This window comes from Tiliqua scincoides, chromosome 1 (genome assembly GCF_035046505.1).
Source record: "Tiliqua scincoides isolate rTilSci1 chromosome 1, rTilSci1.hap2, whole genome shotgun sequence".
NCBI lineage: Eukaryota > Metazoa > Chordata > Lepidosauria > Squamata > Scincidae > Tiliqua > Tiliqua scincoides.
In genome coordinates, this window is record NC_089821.1 from 246,775,996 (window position 1) to 246,794,833 (window position 18,838).

The 18,838-nt window shown below is 43.0% G+C and overlaps 1 protein-coding gene across 1 annotated transcript in view; it reads right to left on the reverse strand.

Moving 5' to 3' along the window:
• Positions 1 to 11,604: 11,604 nt before the first annotated feature.
• Positions 11,605 to 18,838, reverse strand: part of CAPN13 (calpain 13) — an 87,797-nt gene continuing 80,563 nt past the window's right edge. The window contains exon 17 of the mRNA XM_066623297.1: positions 11,605 to 11,916. Within this exon, the coding sequence (XP_066479394.1) occupies positions 11,605 to 11,916 (312 nt within the window). The remainder of the gene's footprint in view (positions 11,917 to 18,838) is intronic.

Consider the following 18,838-nt stretch of genomic DNA (forward strand, 5'->3'; position numbering starts at 1 on the left):
AAAGTCAGAGGAGTAATCTGATGACCAGAAAGGCGGTATATAAATACCATGATGATGATGAGCTGATCAATCCACAGAAATGTTGCCACCCTACTAGTTTGTAGCTATTAATCAATACACAGCAGCAGAGGCGGTTAAGGCTTCAAAAGCAAATACTTCATTCACAGTTTACAATCAGCCATCTTCTGAGCTATCCGAGGTTCCTACAACTTTCTAAGCCTTGTTGGCACAGGTAGTCCCCAAGTTACAGATATCCTGACAGAGCCCGATTCTATCCAGATCTACTCAGAAGTAAGCTCCATTATCGTCAAAGTGACTTACTCCCAGGCAAGTGAGGCTAGGATTGCAGCCATAAAGCTTGCCACACCAGTGCTTTCACACAGGCATAGTCTGGCTGTGCACTTCTGCAAATGATATTCTAACTTCCATCATTTTTTCATTCTCGTCAAATGTCCAGAATGGAACCTGGACATCAGTTCTGGGCTACCTGTACTTGTTTGGTTGTTCCAGGGCAATTAGACTACCTTTTTCTTGTTGAGGTCTGTTGTAAGAATTGCAAAAGCATGCAATTTTCTACTCAATCTACATATGGAGGACAATGTTTCCAGCGGGGGATCTATTCTATTGTGTGCTTCCAAGTGTTTCACAAAATGTTTATCTTCTGACTACTCAGAAGGGTTCCTGTATGACACACCGTTTTTCTCATGACAATCCCAAAATGGCCTTCTTTTGCAGTGAGTCGCACTGTTCGTTCCTATTTCATGGGTAGGCAGTCTAAGAAAAGAGTTAACATCTCTTTCTGTTGATTTTGATTTCTGGTGTTGCCCATTCCATTTCTCTTAATCTGAAAATCTTGTGTCTGTCCTAACTCTCCCAACACTCCATTTTAGTGGATGTCCCCTGGTTCTGGTGTTGTGTGAGAGGGAAAAGAACTTCCCCCTATCCACTTTATGCATCCCCTGCATAATTTTGTATGTCTCAAATCTGATTTGCAGACAAGCATGTCTCTCATGCAGCTTGTGAAACCAGGAGGAGGTCTGTTCCTTGGCACAGCCAAAGAACTTCCTTTTGAAAAAATCTTTTTTTAAAATTATTAGGTACATTTCCTGCATAATGCCAATAATGACTGGAACCATTTCTGGTGATGCTTGATCCATCCTAGCATAGACAGGCCATGGCATGACTAGTTACCTCTTTGCATAGATTTGTACCAACCTCTCCATAAATGAAAAGTTCAAAACATTAAAATAGGTTAAAATGGGTTAACCAGGAGCTTTGCACTATAAGTTTTTGATTCAATATTTGATGTGTTGGATTAGGCCAGATTTCATTTTGACTGAGCTATAGACACCAGAAATGGATGTGATATCTCCTTTCTATTGTTGTTGGCAACCTTCAGTCTCGAAAGACTATGGTATCGCGCTCTGAAAGGTGGTTCTGGGACAGCGTCTAGTGTGGCTGAAAAGGCCAATTCGGGAGTGACAATCCTTTCCACACTGGGAGCAAGTGCAGTCTGTCCCTGGTCTGTCTCCCTGGCTATGGGCCTTCCTTCTTTGCCTCTTTGCCTCAGACTGTTGGCCAAGTGTCTCTTCAAACTGGGAAAGGCCATGCTGCACAGCCTGCCTCCAAGCGGGCCGCTCAGAGGCCAGGGTTTCCCACTTGTTGAGGTCCACTCCTAAGGCCTTCATATCTCTCTTGCAGATGTCCTTCTATGTCTTCCAAAGAAAATGTGACATGCAAGAGTTTTACACTTTTGGGCAGAACACCCCTTCACATACTCTACTTATTACCCACCTGAGGGCCCGATCCAGAGCCTGCGTGTGCTGGTTTATCGCCAACATGCACTGTTGCAAACGTGCCATAAGGCACTTTTGTGAACCTTACTGTGGGCCCAGCACCAGAGCTGGCCCAGCGCCAGAGCTAGCCCAGTGCAAGTTCACACTGGGCCACCTCTGGCACTGGGCCCATGTTCTGGCACCAGGTCACCAGACTGCCTGGTAGCAGAGAGGTGAATGAAGGTGTGGGGGGGAAGTGGGGGGGGAGGTGTTCCGGTGTGAGAGGAGGTGGGGGGAGGGAGTGGGGCGGGAGGAGGGTGGGACTGGTGGAGCAGAGCCCCGTTTCAGACCACGTGGTCCGAATGGCATTTTGTCAGTTCAGTTGTATCTGTTCCCCTTCAGCATATATGACACACGCACACACACATTGATAACAACTGATAAAACACTGCAAAAACAAAATTTTGTTCGGATTATATGTTGGATCATGTCAAAAATACGTTGTATGGCATTTTACCAATGTGCACATATGTTCCTTCATGCTGGTCACACACTGTACAAAAGCATCTTGATACAACTATAAATTTCATCTCATTTCCTTTCTCTGTGGTGGTTTATCAATGCCCACAAGAGCACATGTCATGGTAAAACACTGCACCAAATGACTCTGGGTGCCGTCATGCCTGCAATCAAGTTTTCATTTCTTTTGTTTCAAATACTGTATTTATTCATACTTGTGCTATGATAATAAGACTGTTCACATGTTATGCTGAACCCAGGTATAGCTTTCTATGTGAACAACTATGCCTGGGTTCATTTTTACAGACCATCAGCAGTCTGTGTACACTGTACACAGTGTATACACTTACATAGATTGTACCTGCATTGAATGCTATCTATCCAGACATGGATCAACAATGATAGTAACAGGGCACACAGATATAACCAGGCACAATTTAACATGTAAACAGCCCTAATTTAATTTTTTTTTGGGGGGGGGGTGGGTGGGTGAAAGCTGGCACACTGTGTATGCACTACTCTATAGAAAATTAAAAAATGGAACAATGGAGGATTCTTAATGCATCAGAATTTCAAAACCCAGAGAGCCATTCAGATGAGGAGTACTTTGGAAACATCCTAATCTTGTTTTGGAAGAGATGCTAAATATAGCCTACTATAAATGCCCACTAAACATAGCTTTTCATATTTGAATGCTGCTGGCTGGCTTGGACATTTTTGTCATTTGCTTTCCTGAAAGCATCACCTTCCTGTGCATGAATATGTGATTGTGGCGTGGGTTGAGTACACCATTTCTAAAAATGTGTCTTGGCACTGACAGTGATTGGTGAGCGGCTCTTTAGTTTTTCACATTTGAAGCGAAATGTGAAAAACTAGAATCAACACAACTTGTTGCCTACAAAATCGCTTGCTTATAGCAAGCAAATTGGTAATTTATTATAACACCTTGGCTGAAGTCGGGAGAGGAAGAGGAAAGATTAAGAACCTTGTAGGCGGCTGTATTGTCGCACTGTCTGGTGGTGCTGTCAGGCAGGGACAGGCCACTGCTCTGTTCTTTGGGTCACTTTCTTCTCCAGACAGTTTTTCTGGGAGCAAGAAGGAAACAATTCCACACTGAGGCACCAGAATTAAGTGGCTTTCCATTGACCCTCCCATTTACAGAGCCTCTCATTCACAGAGCCAAAACATTACATGCCACAGGATGTGGTGATGGCATCTGGCCTGGATGCCTTTAAAAGGGGACTGGACAAGTTTATGGAGGAAAAATCCATTATGGGGTACAAGCCATGATGTGTATGCGCAACCTCCTGATTTTAGAAATGGGCTATGTCAGAATGCCAAGGCAACAGGATGCAGGTCTCTTGTTGTCTGGCGTGATCCCTGGGGCATTTGGTGGGCCGCTGTGAGATACAGGAAGGTGGACTAGATGGGCCTATGGCCTGATCCAATGGGGCAGTTCTTATGTTCTTACCAAATCCAAGGGCGTTGAGATGGGCACGAGCCTCTCTTCTTGACTCGGAATGAGTCTTTTGTTGAGAATTGTTGAAGGCTTGGGAAGGCCCATCCCTGGAAGTTCCTGTACTGTCACCAGCCACCCTCTTGTCTGGCAATTTCATTCCTCCTGCCTTTCCCACACTTTCCTAAATGTACCAGTTGTGGAACAGGAGGAGAAATGGCAACTCTAAGGGCTTGGCAAAACCAAGTGTGTGGACACTTTTTCTAACGCAGCACATGTGTGTTGTGTCATCAGAGTGACAATTTGCTAGCCAGACCTCCTTAGTATTTAAGAATATTGAAAAGTTGCTTATGTGTAGGCTAATTGGGGATAAATGTGTAACTTAGTGTGTTTCTTTTTGATGTGTAGTTGGGTAGGAATGAAGGGAATTCTTCTTAATCAAGCAGGATATAGGTAAACAAGGCTAGCAGAGTCAAGTAAAATACAGATTAGCACCCTGGTACCAGAAGATGTCTAGCAACTTAAAATGAGGTTTACATAAGTTAATGCAAAATACAGATATAATGCAATGTTTCAGTACAAGACACAAAAGTTACTGGAATTGCATTCAGAAGAGCAAACAAACTGTAGATACAATGAAAAGATGCATGACAGGATTACCAAATTGGATTTTCCTAGAGACACAATGCAAGATTATAGTTTTCCTTCCAGGATCTGTGACTGTGGCGGTGGGGGGGGGGGGGGGAAAGAACATAATCAAACAAGAGTCTGAGAATTGACCAGTCTGTTGGTAAGATGGCTTGCTTTATTCTCCATTTTGTGCAGAGGGGTTCTGGGAAAACAGTTCCTTGATGTAGATATATGGAATTGTGATAAGTGTTGCTTGATATCAGAATCTATAATATAGCATAATCAAAAATAAAATGACAGTAAAGAAAAGAAGGGGGGGAAGATTCACCCATAACAGGTGGGGAATCCTTGGGGCCTAAGGACCAGCATAATCTGTTGTAGACACTGCCCTGGACCAGGTTTGTAGTTGAGGGAAGTGTTGGGTTCAGCATTGTGATTAGTAGTTCAAGTGGCCTTTGGTGTATGCAGTGCTTTCCACTGTCTTTGGTTTCTATACCAGCTGTGTCCTCAACCTGTACAAAGGTAGCCTGTCCACTTCTAGGTTAGACTACTGTAATGCAAAACTGTATGTATCTGTAGTGTGTATGGGACTGGCCCATAAAGGATTCTCAGAAACTTTACTTCTGGCCCAATTCTATCTGGGCCTGCCACTGATAGAACTTATATTCTGTTGACAGAAGGCCTGTGTTGCTGGTGCAGCAGCCAAAGCGACTGCACATGGAATGGGGCAACCAGTATGAATGGCTGGCAACCATGATTGCATACTACCAGAGCGCCCAGCCATCACTGGAGTCGGTATATAAGCATGCTGGTGGGGTAGAAGAGCAGCTAGCCAAATGCTCTGGAGGACCACTAACCAATTGTGGCACCAGTGAGTGCACCAGAAGAGCCAGCAGAGGGACTGCAGCACTGCACCTGTGGAGGAGGGAAGGCAGAGCCAGCCCGAAGTAGTGCACTGAGGCTGCAGGCACTCCACTGGCCTGGGGGAGCAGAGCCATGGAGTCATGGAGCTGGGCAGCCACAGAGGAGGAACCTGTGGAGCTGGGGCTAGGAGAAGTGGCATCAATGTGGGCACCCTGGGATGGGGCATGGCAGAAACCCAGGAGGGTAAAGGCATGCAAGGAGAGGAATCACTGGAGGTAAGAAGACAATGAGATGGGCCCCATGAGTACAGCTTCCAGACCATGAGTGGGGAGAGGCAACAGACAGAGGAGATATTCACTGGAGAACTCCAAGAGCTCCGAAACAGCCCATGATCTGGTCTCTTCATCCCCGACTTGGCAAACCTGTGAAAAAAGAAATAAGGAGGTCATGTCAGAAGGATTGTGGGAGGAGCTGTGATGGAAGGTGTTCCAAAATTAATGTAAGGGTGTGGAGTAGAATAAAGGGAAAGGAAATTACCTGAAATCATGTGATCATCTCTTGGAATGCGTGCGACCTAGACCACTCCTCGACTAAGCCCAGGATGTAGATGAGATCACCCTTCAACATGAAGCTGTCCCCAGACACTGGGTCCCGGGGAATCGAGGACATGAAACCCAGTCACTGCACTTTGTACTAATCAAACTGTTTCATTTTCCTCTTTTAATACCCCTAACAAAATAAAATGAAGAATCTGCTTATTTAAAAAAATTGTCAGGTGGTAGACTTGTTTTGAGATTTAGGTTGAAGCTCTCTTGCTTCCCTAGTTTGATTTTTGTCTCTATGACTGAAATTGTTTCAGCTTTGCTTGGTATTCCAGTCTGAATACTGCAAAATGCTCACCATTCCCAGTTTGCTAGATTCTGGACCAACATTTCTAAGGCTCATCTGGATCTGGTTTCATTGAGCTCTTCTTCAGGCATAAGCCTGTAATGTCATGAAGGAATTTGCAGACTTCCAAAGGGAAGTGCTCAAGAAGCTTTAGATCAGTGATTGGAACAGAGTGAGCTGCTGTGTCCTTCCAAACAAAACTGGCTTTGGTTTCTGGGCAGCCCTTCTCCATCTCTCTGCTGCCATCTGCAGAACATATCTGATTTGCAGGAGACTTTTCAGATTCTAGGATAGAGTCCTTCTAACTAGACCTTAAAGCAGGGGTGTCCAAACTTCTTGGCAGGAGGGCCACATCATCTCTCTGACACTGTGTCGGAGAAAAGAATTAATTTTCATTTCAAATTTGAATAAGTTTGCATAAATGAATATATTAGAGATGGAACTTATATGAATGAATGAAGGTCTTGCAGTAGGCCTATAAAAGGTCTTGCACAGAGCAAGACCAACCTTTCCTTTGCTGCTGCTGCATCACAGATGTGAAACAGCAAGCAGTGGAGGGAGCCCTTGTCCCACAGCTCACGTGAGAGGTTGAATAGTTGGCTGTCACGCTGAGAGCAGTTGCATCAGTGCAGGCTCCAGCAGGTCTCCAGAGGCTCATTAGAGACTGGGGGCTCCCTGAGGGTCAGATTGGGAGTCCTTGAGGGCTGCATGTGACCCCAGGACCGGGGTTTGGGCACCCCTGCCTTAAAGTAAATCTCTAAGGATGCCCTTTTAGAAGAACCCAATAATATGTTATTATTTGGAACAATAGTTTAATTTCAGTTTCGGTTCTCAAAAGACAAAAGGGCAGATTCATAAGTTACATTTTTCGGCACACATTTCAGTCCTTTTCCTTGTGCAGGCATGGATACATGTACGAAGAAAGCATGTTTGTATTCCATGATATGTTTGTGTATGCAAACATGAGCAGGACTCTTGTGTTTTTTTACAATAATAATATAAAGGCTAGGTTTACCATGCATGTGGCAAAGGATTAGGGTCTCAGTAGCCAAACCAATGGGAAAGGTAGTGTGTGGTTATAATTTTGTCAAGCCCCAGCTGCAACTCATGTGGGCTAGTTCCTTCCTGCCCCTGGAGCTTGAATTAGCAATGCAGGTGGTGCTGTTTTTAATGCAGAGCAGCTCAGGTTGTCCTCCAGTGGCTTTGCTGCTGCTGCTAACCTCATCAGCAACATTGGAGACAGCCCATTTTTTTTCTGGGATGAACCAGGCTGAAACACTACTCTGCAGTCATTTTGAAAATCTGTGGAAACCCTGGGCTCTCAAGGATCTTTATAAGTGTAGGGAATTTTTATACATTGTTCTTCAATAAATTGGACTTATAACTGCAGGGATTTGACTGCACAGCTAACAAGAACCTCCTGTATTCAGCAGGGATGACAGACCACTGGGAAAATTCTCTGTCCAAGGATTCCTTGCTGCTTTATGCCTGCTCAGAAGTTTTTTTTTCAAATGTTCCATGCTTGAGAAGAACTTCCCAGGGATATGGCACTCCATCTGTAATGCAGCTGAACATTATAGGCTGGAGAAATTCATATTCTGAGCCAAGTGGTACTGAACTCCACTGAATGTTTGGATGCAGTGTAATGTCTAGACACCTGAGACCTTTGCCTGCCCTCTATGATCCTAGCAGAAGGTGTGGTCCTTAATATTATTTCCTTCCTGCCCTTTCTCCACACACTTCTCTCTCTTCCACACCACTGAAGAAGAAGGATGCACATTGCCTGAGGGCTCTGTCCCCACAATGGCAAACAGCATTCTCGCACACACACTTTCATTCAAGAAGAGCTCGAGGGGTTCTCTGATCCAAAGTATTGTAGCAGGAATCTCTGATACTTTCAGAAGGTGCTATGAATCTGTGAGTAAAGATTTTCTTTTGAAAACTTAACCAGTCTCTGCTCCTGTGTATGTTCATTGAAAACAGTAGCCTAGCAATTTGGCAGATTTTGCCACAGGAAGAAGGGTCCTTCTGCAGATTACTCTCCTCCCACTTTTTCAACAGTGACTTTGCTCCCTGTAATGTTGGCCTTCCTCTCTTTTGATTGCCATTTGTCTTAAATGGTATAGGGCAGTGGTTTTCAAACATTTTAACCCAGGATCCACTTTTTAGAATGATAATAAATAATAATAAACTTTATTTATACCCCGCCCTTCTCCCCAAAGGGACCCAGTTATCTCCCGATAACCTGTCAGGAGCCACCAGAAGTGATATCATTAACCTGGATGTTATGGCCAGAAGTGACATCATCAAACAGGAAATTTTTTTTTAACAATTCTAGGCTGCAAACCTATCCACACTTACCCAGGAGTAAGACCCATTGACTATCATTGTTAAAAGCATGTGCATTGTAGCCTGTTCTCTCCAAATGCAGAGCTCCCCAAATGCAGTCACAAGCCATGTTGTCATCAAGTCTACTATACTAAAAATAAAATATCGAAATGAATGGGGACCCACCTGAAATTGTCTTGCGACAAACTTAGTATGCCTCCACCCACAGTTTGAGAAACAGTGGTACAGGGGCTTTTAAAGGTATAGATATCTCCAGTTTGCAACCTGAATTACCCTCGTGAAGAGCAAGCCAAGGTCCATTTTGAAGGCTTTTGCAGGCAGCACAGTGGAACCATTATGGATATGGGAGAAAGGGATTGGTGTGACCCATAAAGTGTAAGGAAATGACTAGGGGAATACTTCCATAATACCATACAGTGGTTCTCAAACTTTTAGCACTGGGACCCACTTTTTAGAATGAGAATCTGTCAGGACTCACTGGAAGTGATGCCATGTCCAGAAGTGACATCAACAAGCAGGAAGAGTTTTAACAATCCTAGTCTGCAATCCTACTCACACTTACCCAGGAGTAAGTCCCATTTACTATCATTGTTAAAAGCGTATACATAGTAGCCTGTTAAAAGTACAGAAGTGTAATATTTCCCCAAATGCAGTCACATACCATGGTAGCATCAAGTCTAATGTATTAAAAATAAAATATTGAAATGAATGGGGAACCACTGAAATTTGCTCACGACCCACCTAGTGGGTTCCAACCCACAGTTTGACAAACACTGTCTTACAACTCTCAGACCTGCACAGCTGGAAGGAAGACAACTTTTTCCTAGTGTGCAATGATGTCAAAAGCATTAACTCTTTTCTGCTTGCTGTGAGACTGTTAAAGGCACAGATGCCCAACAGCTTCAAGGACATCTTGACAACTTTAAGATGGTGCTTCCTGCAGGCAATATATGCTACATGGTTTTCAGGGCTTTTATGGGGTAGACTGTTGTCCTTTGCCTTCTACTTCCCCATGCACTTGAACATGGAAATGTGGCTTCAGATTCTGCTGTGCAATGGAATCTGGCAGCATCTGTCATGTTTTCTTAATGCAGACTTCCCAGCATTCCCATTGCTCTTGATGTTAGGAACTTAGAACAAAAGTTGTAAAAATACAACAAAAACACAGATGTAAACAGTTGTCTTAGGGCAATGTGATTGCCTTAAACATCCCCTGGTTTTAAGTGGTTTTCAAAGAATTGCCAAATAAAATTTGAAAACTCAAAACCTAAAAAGTCCAGTTTGAATGCTGATTTTTCTTCCTATATGCATGTGCAATTTGACCTAGTTCTGTCACATGTATGGTCATTGGGATAAATGGCTTGTGCTTCTTGAAGTGACTTCCTGGGTTTTGCACCTTTGATTGGTGGCCGCTTTGTCTGCTTGTAATATAAACTTGATTAGAGCTGGAATCTTGGTAATGGGCCCTGCATTTGATTGAGACGTATAGCCGAACACTCCGCAGTTTTGCTCAATTACTTGTAATACTGGTGTTCCGGCTCCATCAACTAAGATGTGGATGCGTCAGAGGCCAGTGTCAAATGCTGAATCAATAACCCTTGTTTACAAGAGGGGGGGGATTGTCGGGTACAACTGGCACATCACCTTGCAGTAAATAGAGTTCTCACTGATGTACAGAGAAAGAGAAGAGTCAGGTTGGTATTAACCATTCTGCTCTAAATTGCATGAGGGGAACTGTTGTCCTGCTGTTCATTTTACTCTGTATTACAGGGATGAATATGGTGTACTTAAGATTCATTCTTGAAGCATATGCCTGAATGAATGAAGAACTACATAACATAGGCAAAGAGTGCAATCAGTCTTCTCCTCCTTGCCTCTTCCATCTTGCTAAGTATGTTCCCTAATCTGCTGCACAAAGATAGAGTCCAGACTTGGTCTTTTATGTATAACAGTAATGAGGGTCTTTGGATGGATTAGATTAAACCCATTTGGTGACATTTTATCTTCTGCCTTGTCAAGACTTTGGCCCCAGCATGTGACAGATAAAAATAGGGACGCTGGGAATGTACTAAACAAGCCGCTCACAGGGAGTCAATACGTTGAGTAAGCAAAGTAAGATTTCAAAAGTGGATTTGAGGGAAGCCTCCAGAGAGGATTCAGAAGTCCACTTCAAAATATACACAAAATGGGTACATACTGCAAGAGAGGAGATTGCAGTTGCACACCAGTTGCATACCAGGAAGAAATTCTTGACAGTCAGGGCGATTCAACAGTGGAACGGATTGCCAAAGGAGGTGGTAGATTCTTCCTTACTGGAGATCTACAAGCAGAGGCTTGACCATAGAGGCTGGAGATACTCTAGGACAGGGGTCGGCAACCTTAAACATTCAAAGAGCTATTTGGACCCGTTTTCCGGAAAAAAGAAAACCTCGGGAGCCACAAAACCCTTTTGACATCTAAAATGAAGATAACACTGCATATATAATTTGCGCTCCCCTCTTATAGGTCCCAGTTATATAATACACTCCCCTCTTGTAGGTCACAGTTCTATAATACACTCCCCTCTTATAGGTCCCACTAAAAATCAGGTCCAGACCCACAGTTGGAGAACAACTGTTTTAGATTGTGCACAGGTGAACCGCTTGTGAAGGATACTGTCATTCTTTACAGTCATTTACTTCTGTACTTTTGTAAATACCTTTACACGCAATACTACCTCTGAACAAGACCACTTAGTACTACTTAACACTGTTCACAAAGGTGCTCCTGAACAAACAAGCTAAGAGTTCAAAACTGCATAAAATAAAAGGCATACTAACAGTGATTACTTCCCAATCATGAAATATGCTTTGGTGCTACATATACAGTATGTTACACATACAGTATACAAACATATACAGAATACCATCTGGTGCAGGGGTCTCCAAAACCCTTTCAAGTTTCCAAGTGAAGGAAATGGAGCAGTGAGAGTGTGAGTGAGTGACGGGGGGAATGCTGAGTGGGCAGCTTGAAGGCTGTAATCCTGGGCACACTTTGCTGGGAGTAAGCACAATGGGACTTACTTCTGAGGAGACAAGCACAGGATTGTGCTCAGAGCTTGGGAGGAGGACTGAGCAGCTGCACTCAATTGCTTGCTTTTGCGCTGCGGCTTGGGCAGGAGGGAACGTGCAGCGGCGGCAGCTGCTCGCCCTCAGAGGCGGTGCAGGCTCTTTGGGCAGGAGCTGCTCCGCCAGCCCGTTCGCACCTTCTCCTATGGGGCGCAGCTGCAGGAGGCATGGGAGCTGCGCTCATGCGCTTGGGCTGGTGAGCGGCGGCGGCTGCGTCGCGGGAGGGGCGAGCCCCTCCCTCCCAGATGGGTTGGCCCCGCATGGAGCCACAGCAAAAGGCTGAAAGAGCCGCTTGCGGCTCCAGAATGGCAGGTTGCTGACCCGAGCTCTAGGAGGAAACAGGGGGTTGGACTAGATGACCTTGTAGGTCCCTTCCCTGATTCTCTGATCCTAGTGCAGTGCTTCCCAAACTCCTACAAGGGAGTTGGGAGCACAGTAAATATGTGCAGGGGAGGGGCTATGGCAGCAACATGATTCCCAGGATTGAAAACCAGAAGTGATTTTCAACTGAATTCTTTTTACTGAGGCTTGGGAGAGGCCACATGCCCAGAATGCTTAAGAATGGTATATCAAGGAAAAGGGGTGCTTTTTCCTTTGTTCATTCATCCCATTGTTTGGTAATTCTTGTTTTTCAGCTTGGCTCTTCCCTTATCCCACTGATCCCATGGATAGACACACTTTTATTACTTTTTTTTATAATTTCCTTATGGGTTTCTTTTATTAACAGATTTTTCTTTTGCTTCCTTCTGCCCTAACTGGTTTTTGTTTTTTCTATAAAGGCCCCTTTTCTCATCACGTTTGTGCATTGATTTTCACTTTTGGATTATTTTTGTGCATTCATAATCTCTTTTATCAAGACTTTTTTTTTCCTTATTAAAGCTTATTTACTAAACTCTTATTTAGTGTCCTCAAGTGTGCCTTAAATCACATACATCTCCTTCACAAGTCAATATATTGATACGTTTTAGTTCTAATTGTGGTATGTTGTCTTTTTTACTGGTTCAGCTTATCCAATGAGATGTAAAAAGGAACTGACTTTCATCTTTCTTGCATCTCTATCTAGACTGTAAACCCCTCAGGGAAGGAACTTGTCCTTTCATTCAATGTAAAGCACTATGTACACTGATTGCACTATATAAATAATAATGTTAATAATACCAATTCAAATAAGCACAGCTGAGAAATATGTCCAATTCGCAAATTTGAGGGCTGCTGTATTTGTGCCTTTTTTTTTTTTTTTTTTTTTGGCATCCTGAAAGCCTCTGGTTGGATATTGTTCAGTGCAGGATTCTGGACAAGATGGACATTCAGTCTGATCTATCACAATTCTTTGTTTAGGGCTTTTGTTTTCACTGTTAAAAATTATGACCTGTGGTTGAAAGCTGCAGTTAATATCATCCATCAGTAGATGTCACTGTCACTCCACACATCAGAGAGAAAGGCTAAGCGTAAGTTACATATGCAGTCTTTTTCTCTTTTTCTATTGTCTGTTTAATGTCTGTAGTTTAAATGGTAGAAACCATTCCTGGAGTTCCCGTTCCCCCACATTATTTAAATAAAAGTATAGTCCTATACACATTAACCTTGGAGTAAGCCCCCTTGAACACAGTGGGACTTACTCTTGAGTACACCTTCATAGGATTTCACTGAAAATGTTATCTTTTGTCTTAAAATGGCATCACTTGCAGAATGCCTCTGCTCTTGGCTTACTTCCTTTTAAATTTATGTTTACTTTACAAAATTCTCTTACTGGACAAAGTAGCTGCTTCAACCGTTTTGTAGTTTGTTTCACACTATTAAGTAATGTAACTTTTTTAGGAGGAAAAGATTTTACGCATTTAATCAATAGAGTCTTGAAAAATTGAAGCATCTTTCTTAAAATAGGAAGTGATCCATTAAACCTCTCTACACTGCAAAATGTATTACTTTTTAAGAATGGAGTGGGGACTCCATTCTTAAAAAAAAAAATAGGAGCCATAAAATGACACCAGTGAAATAGAAGGGAAAAAAGAGTATGGAAGCCCAGGGGTGCCAGTGCAAGGCTTTGGGGAAGAAGCACCATGTGCAGTGTTTTATTGTAATTCCTCAAGAAAATAAATGAAAAGGGGTATTTTATTACAGATCCTTTATCAATAAAGTTAGTTAGTTAGTTAGTTAGTTAACCTTTATTGGCATTATAAATATTACAGCAGACAACTGACAACAAAGTGGAACAATACAACCGTTATCCACTAGACTAGTTCAGGAAAACTAAATAGAGAAAAAAGAAATAGGGTCTAGAAAGAAAAGGAGCCAGAAGGGACAACCTTATCCTTTCAGTAAAACAGGTATTAGATAGCGAAAGGTGACTACAAAAATTTTAAAGAAGATTTTATAGAACTAAAGTCCGGCGTTTTTTGTAATATATAGGCCAGGAAACTAGCCACTGAATACGTCAAGGGAGCAATAGAGTCTTCCAACAACTGGGGAAGGGGTGATACCTGAGGGGGGAAATTAGAAATCCAGGATTCTAAATAAATCCTACGATGGGAATCATGAGAGGGACAAAAAAGCAAAATATGTAAAAGAGTATCCGGGGTCTCCCCACAGAATAAACATAATCGTTTCTCACGAGGAACTCGCATGAAACGACCATAATGAACAGCTGAGGGAAATATGTTGAGTCTAGCGAGCATGAAGGCTCTCTTCAGTCTAGGATTAGTGAGGTGAAAAAAATAGTTTGAAGTGGCAACAACAAGTTGAGGAAAAAGACCTAGGGAAAGGGGGGAACAGGTCAAATTAAGAGAATTTTTTAAAGTATTGAATTCAGCTAGGAAAAGGTGGTCTTTGATAATTTTATAAGCTTGAGATAAGTTTAGATCAGCAAGTAATTCTACTGATAGGTTAATGGAGTGGAGTTTAGTTTCCACTATTTTAAACCAAATAAAGATATACGTGTCACTCATTAATTCTGTAATTAAAGAGTCAGGGGAAGGAGATAAATGAATCCTTAACCAAAACTTAAAGGTAAAAAGCCAGGCATAAGTGGAGGGAAGGTGTAAACCAAGTTCTAAAAGAATAGTGGGCAACCGTATAAGATTAGGAATACCTAATATCTTTCTAAAAAAGGAAGAAGCAATATGATCCAAATCCTTAGAAACTGCCTGTATCCATATCGGGATACCGTATAATAAATGAGAAATAATTTTTGCTTTAAAAATTTGAATCGCTGCTGGGATGTATTGGTTTCCTGCATTAAAATAAAAATTTGTTATAGCCAAAAGGTGGGTAGTTGTTGAAGAAATAACTGACTTTTTATGTTGAGTCCATGATAAATTATAGTGAAAATGTAAACCTAGATATTTAAAAGATTTAACTTGAGTGTAAGATTGGGAATTGATTGACCATTTAGAAGGAGCCCAGGAGCGGGAAAAAACCATAATTTTTGTTTTGTTGGCATTAATTACAAGATCATTTGAATGACAATAAACTTGAAATTTGGAAATGAGCTCACGAAGACCGGATTTTGTGAGTGAGAGAAGTACTGTATCATCGGCGTAAAGAAGAATCGGAATTGGCTTTTTATTTATTACAGGAAAGGAATGAGAGGTGGTGGTTAAGCTGGCAGGAAGATCGGCAATGAATAAATTAAAAAGAAGAGGGGCAAGGATGCAGCCTTGCCTCACTCCTTTATTGATAGGAAAACTAGAAGAGAGAATATTGGTAAAAGGAAGACGGATTTGACATTTATTATGGGAATGAAGTTGCTGTAACAAAAACAGAAGCCTCTGGTCAATGCCCCAGTTGAATAACTTTTTCCATAAAAGGGCTCTATTTATCGAGTCAAAAGCACCTTGTAGGTCGATAAAGGCTACATATAGATTTGATTTATGATGTATGGAATATTTCTGGGCTAGAAAAGAAAGTGCAAAGGCATGATCCAGAGTAGAAACACCCTGGCGAAAACCTGATTGTTCGACTCCTGGAAGGTTTTTCAAACAAGCCCAGGATGACAGCTTTTGAAGAAGGAATTTGGCATAAAGCTTCTCTATACAAGATAAAAGACTTATAGGACGATAATTTGACGGGGAAGCGGGGTCACCTTTCTTAAAAATTGGAAGAAGAAATGAACAGCGCCAGATATCTGGGAATAGACCTGTAGAATTTATCGTGGTAAAAAGAGAAGCCAGGGGAGCAGCCCACCAACCAGGATTAGTAAGAAGAATTTCATTGATGATAAAATCTGGGCCGGGGGCTTTGGCTGATTTTAAGGAAGTTATGAGTTGATAAATTTCCAGTGGGGAAACCGATGGCCATTCAGGGACTTTTTGGAGATCAATATTAGAGATAAGGAGGGAAGAAGAATAGAAAATTTTGGAAAAATAATCTGTCCACGTGGCTTCTGGAATGTCAGAGTAGATGACAGGGGTTGGATGACTTGCCCTAGTAACTGCGTCCCAAAAAGTTTTATGGTTTTTGGAAATAATGGCTTGATGGAGAATGGACCACTTCCCAAGGGCAAAAAGATGTTGTTTTTCCTGGAAATACTTTCGGCAGGCGGTCCGTAGTTGAAAATAATATTGTAAATTGTAAGAAGATGGATTATTCCGAAAAAAAAGAAAAAGGGTACGCACCTGCTTTTTTAATTTCCAACACTCCTCGTCAAACCATGTATTTTTTGTAAAACGAGGAGGATTACTTGGGCTAGCCATCCTCAAGTGATCTACCAAGGAAGAGATTATAACTTGGAAAGCTTCAATCACATCAGTAGTGGCCCGAGAGGCAAATAGTAAACGCAATTGGGAGTTAGTTTCAGGTGCCTGAGTCCACTGGGACAGGGCTTGCTCCGCAACTGGTGACCATCTGTAGGGACAGCTTGGATTGGGGAGAGAAAGAGAAGAGACAGGGGAATCAAAGGGAATATTAAGAATAAGAAACCTTTATTGGCATATCAAACGATATCAATTGATTGGCATATCAAACGATTAACAATTGTACTTTACAATTGACATGACAATTTGCATAACACTCAACAATTTAAACAAGATATTAGAATTATTTAAATTCTAACAGCGTTACTTTAAGGATCTCGGATAAATAGAAGTTATAGCCTTTATTTTAAGACTCTCAAGAACTGTGTCTTTCTTGCCTCTTTATATCTGGTCTGTCCTGAGCACGATCTTTCCTGACTGACAGCCCAATCCTGAGCTGCTTCTCAGCTGTGCCCAATCCTGAGCGCGCCTCAGTCTGTCGCAGGTGGTGCCTTGGGAGAAGGGGACTTTTGTTCCTTTCTCCCAGGTAAGGGAAGCAACCCCAAGGCTACTCAAGGCGTTCTTGTAGAGCACCAAGCCCTACACAAACAGGAACTGGTGGAGCAGAGCTGAGCTCCACTGGACCCGCCTCCTGCCTCCCTGCTCCCTCCTCCCAGCACGCCTCCTGCCTGCCCTCTCTCTGCCCTCCCCATGCCTCCCTCCTCCCCAGAACGCCACCTTCCTGCCCTCCTCCCCGCCCGCGCTTACCATGCCGCAGCTCAGTGGTCCGTGAGACTAGCACAGGCGCTGACCTGGCAGTAAACCTCACAGATGTGCCTTATGGCATGTTTGCACCAGTGCACTCCAGTGGAAAGCCAGAGCACCAAGCTCAAGATTGGGTTCTAAGGATCAGACTGGGATCTGCCACTTCTGGGGCCAACCAAAAACATGGCTTGGACAGCTGCATGTGTCTCTCATACATCATTAGTCATTGTTACCCTATCCTACATTCATCCGGGCAGCTACCCTAACGCTACCATACATTCATCCAGGCAGTAAGTTCCATTGTAAATGTATCCATTTCTGGTTATTGTGGAGAAGGGATAGCAAACACCCCTTGGGTTTTTTTCAGAAGGATCCAAAACAGGAAAAATTTGGACAAATCTGGGATTTTCACCACCACACCAATGGGCCTTGATAATCCTTAACTCTGACTGGATCTGACCCTAACTCCAGGGATGAGAATAAGCCCTCGGTTCGGCTGTACTTGTCGTAAAAGGTGACTAAACAGCCACCGGGTAGATGGGACTCCTTAGCCTGGGAAGACAGCTCATCTGAGAGAAGGAAAACTCTGATCCCAAACCTCCACTGCCTTATGGCTACATCCAGTTATGGAAAAGCCTTCAGGTGCCAACCTCGAGGCAAAATCCGGAGCCGGAGTCCCTGAGGCAGTTCATGGCTGAACACAGTCACGTTCTGGCAACTCCTGCGACGCTGCCGGAAACAACCATATTGACTTCTGCCTTTCCATTGGACCATTTCAGTGACGTGGAGAGGGGAAATTTGCTGCATGGGTAACAGTCTATCCTCCATATCTACTTTATCCAGGTTTCGTGCACTGGAGAGGACACTCTGTTACAGAACCACCATTCAGAGCGTGATATCCTTCCAAGACTGAAGGATGCCAACCTCTAATTCAGAATTGTTTTCCTTCCCCAAGTACATGTCACATTTCTTAACATACATTAGCTTTTAAATTTTGTTCTAGTTGGTATAGACCAGGGGTGCCCAAACCCCGGCCCTGGGGCCACTTGTGGCCCTCAAGGCCTCTCAATGCGGTCCTCAGGGAGCCCCCAGTCTCCAATGAGTCTCTGGCCCTCCAGAGATTTGTTGGAGCCCACACTGGCCCGACGCAACTGCTCTCAGTGTGAGGGCGACTGTTTGACCTCTCTCGTGAGCTGTGGAATGAGGGCTCCCTCCACTGCTTATGGTTTCACGTCTGTGATGCAGTACCAGCAGCAAAGGAAAGGCCAACCTTGCTTTGTGCAAGGCCTTTTATAGGCCTTGAGCTATTGCAAGACCTTCATTCATTCATATAAGTTCATCTTTAATATATTAATTTATGTAAACATATGTAAATTTATTCAAATTTAAAATGTAAATTAATTCTTTTTTTCCCCAGCCCCCGACACAGTGTCAGAGAGACAACGTGGCCCTCCTGCCAAAAACTTTGGACACCCCTGGTATAGACTGAAAAAGCTGATTCGGGAGTGACAATCCCTTCCACACTGGGAGCTATATTTATATATATATGGGCATATTAAGTTGTTCCCCACTGTTGAAAAATATAATCACTGCTGTGTTCTACATTCCAATTTTAATAGTTTTTGTTATTGACCTGGGTATCCCTCCCAGGATACTAAACACCTTTGACTTTGCTTGGGGATGGTCGATCAACAAAGCTGTCACAATGATGGATTCCTCCTGAATTATTGCTTAATTAGCTTAGCTGGAGGTATA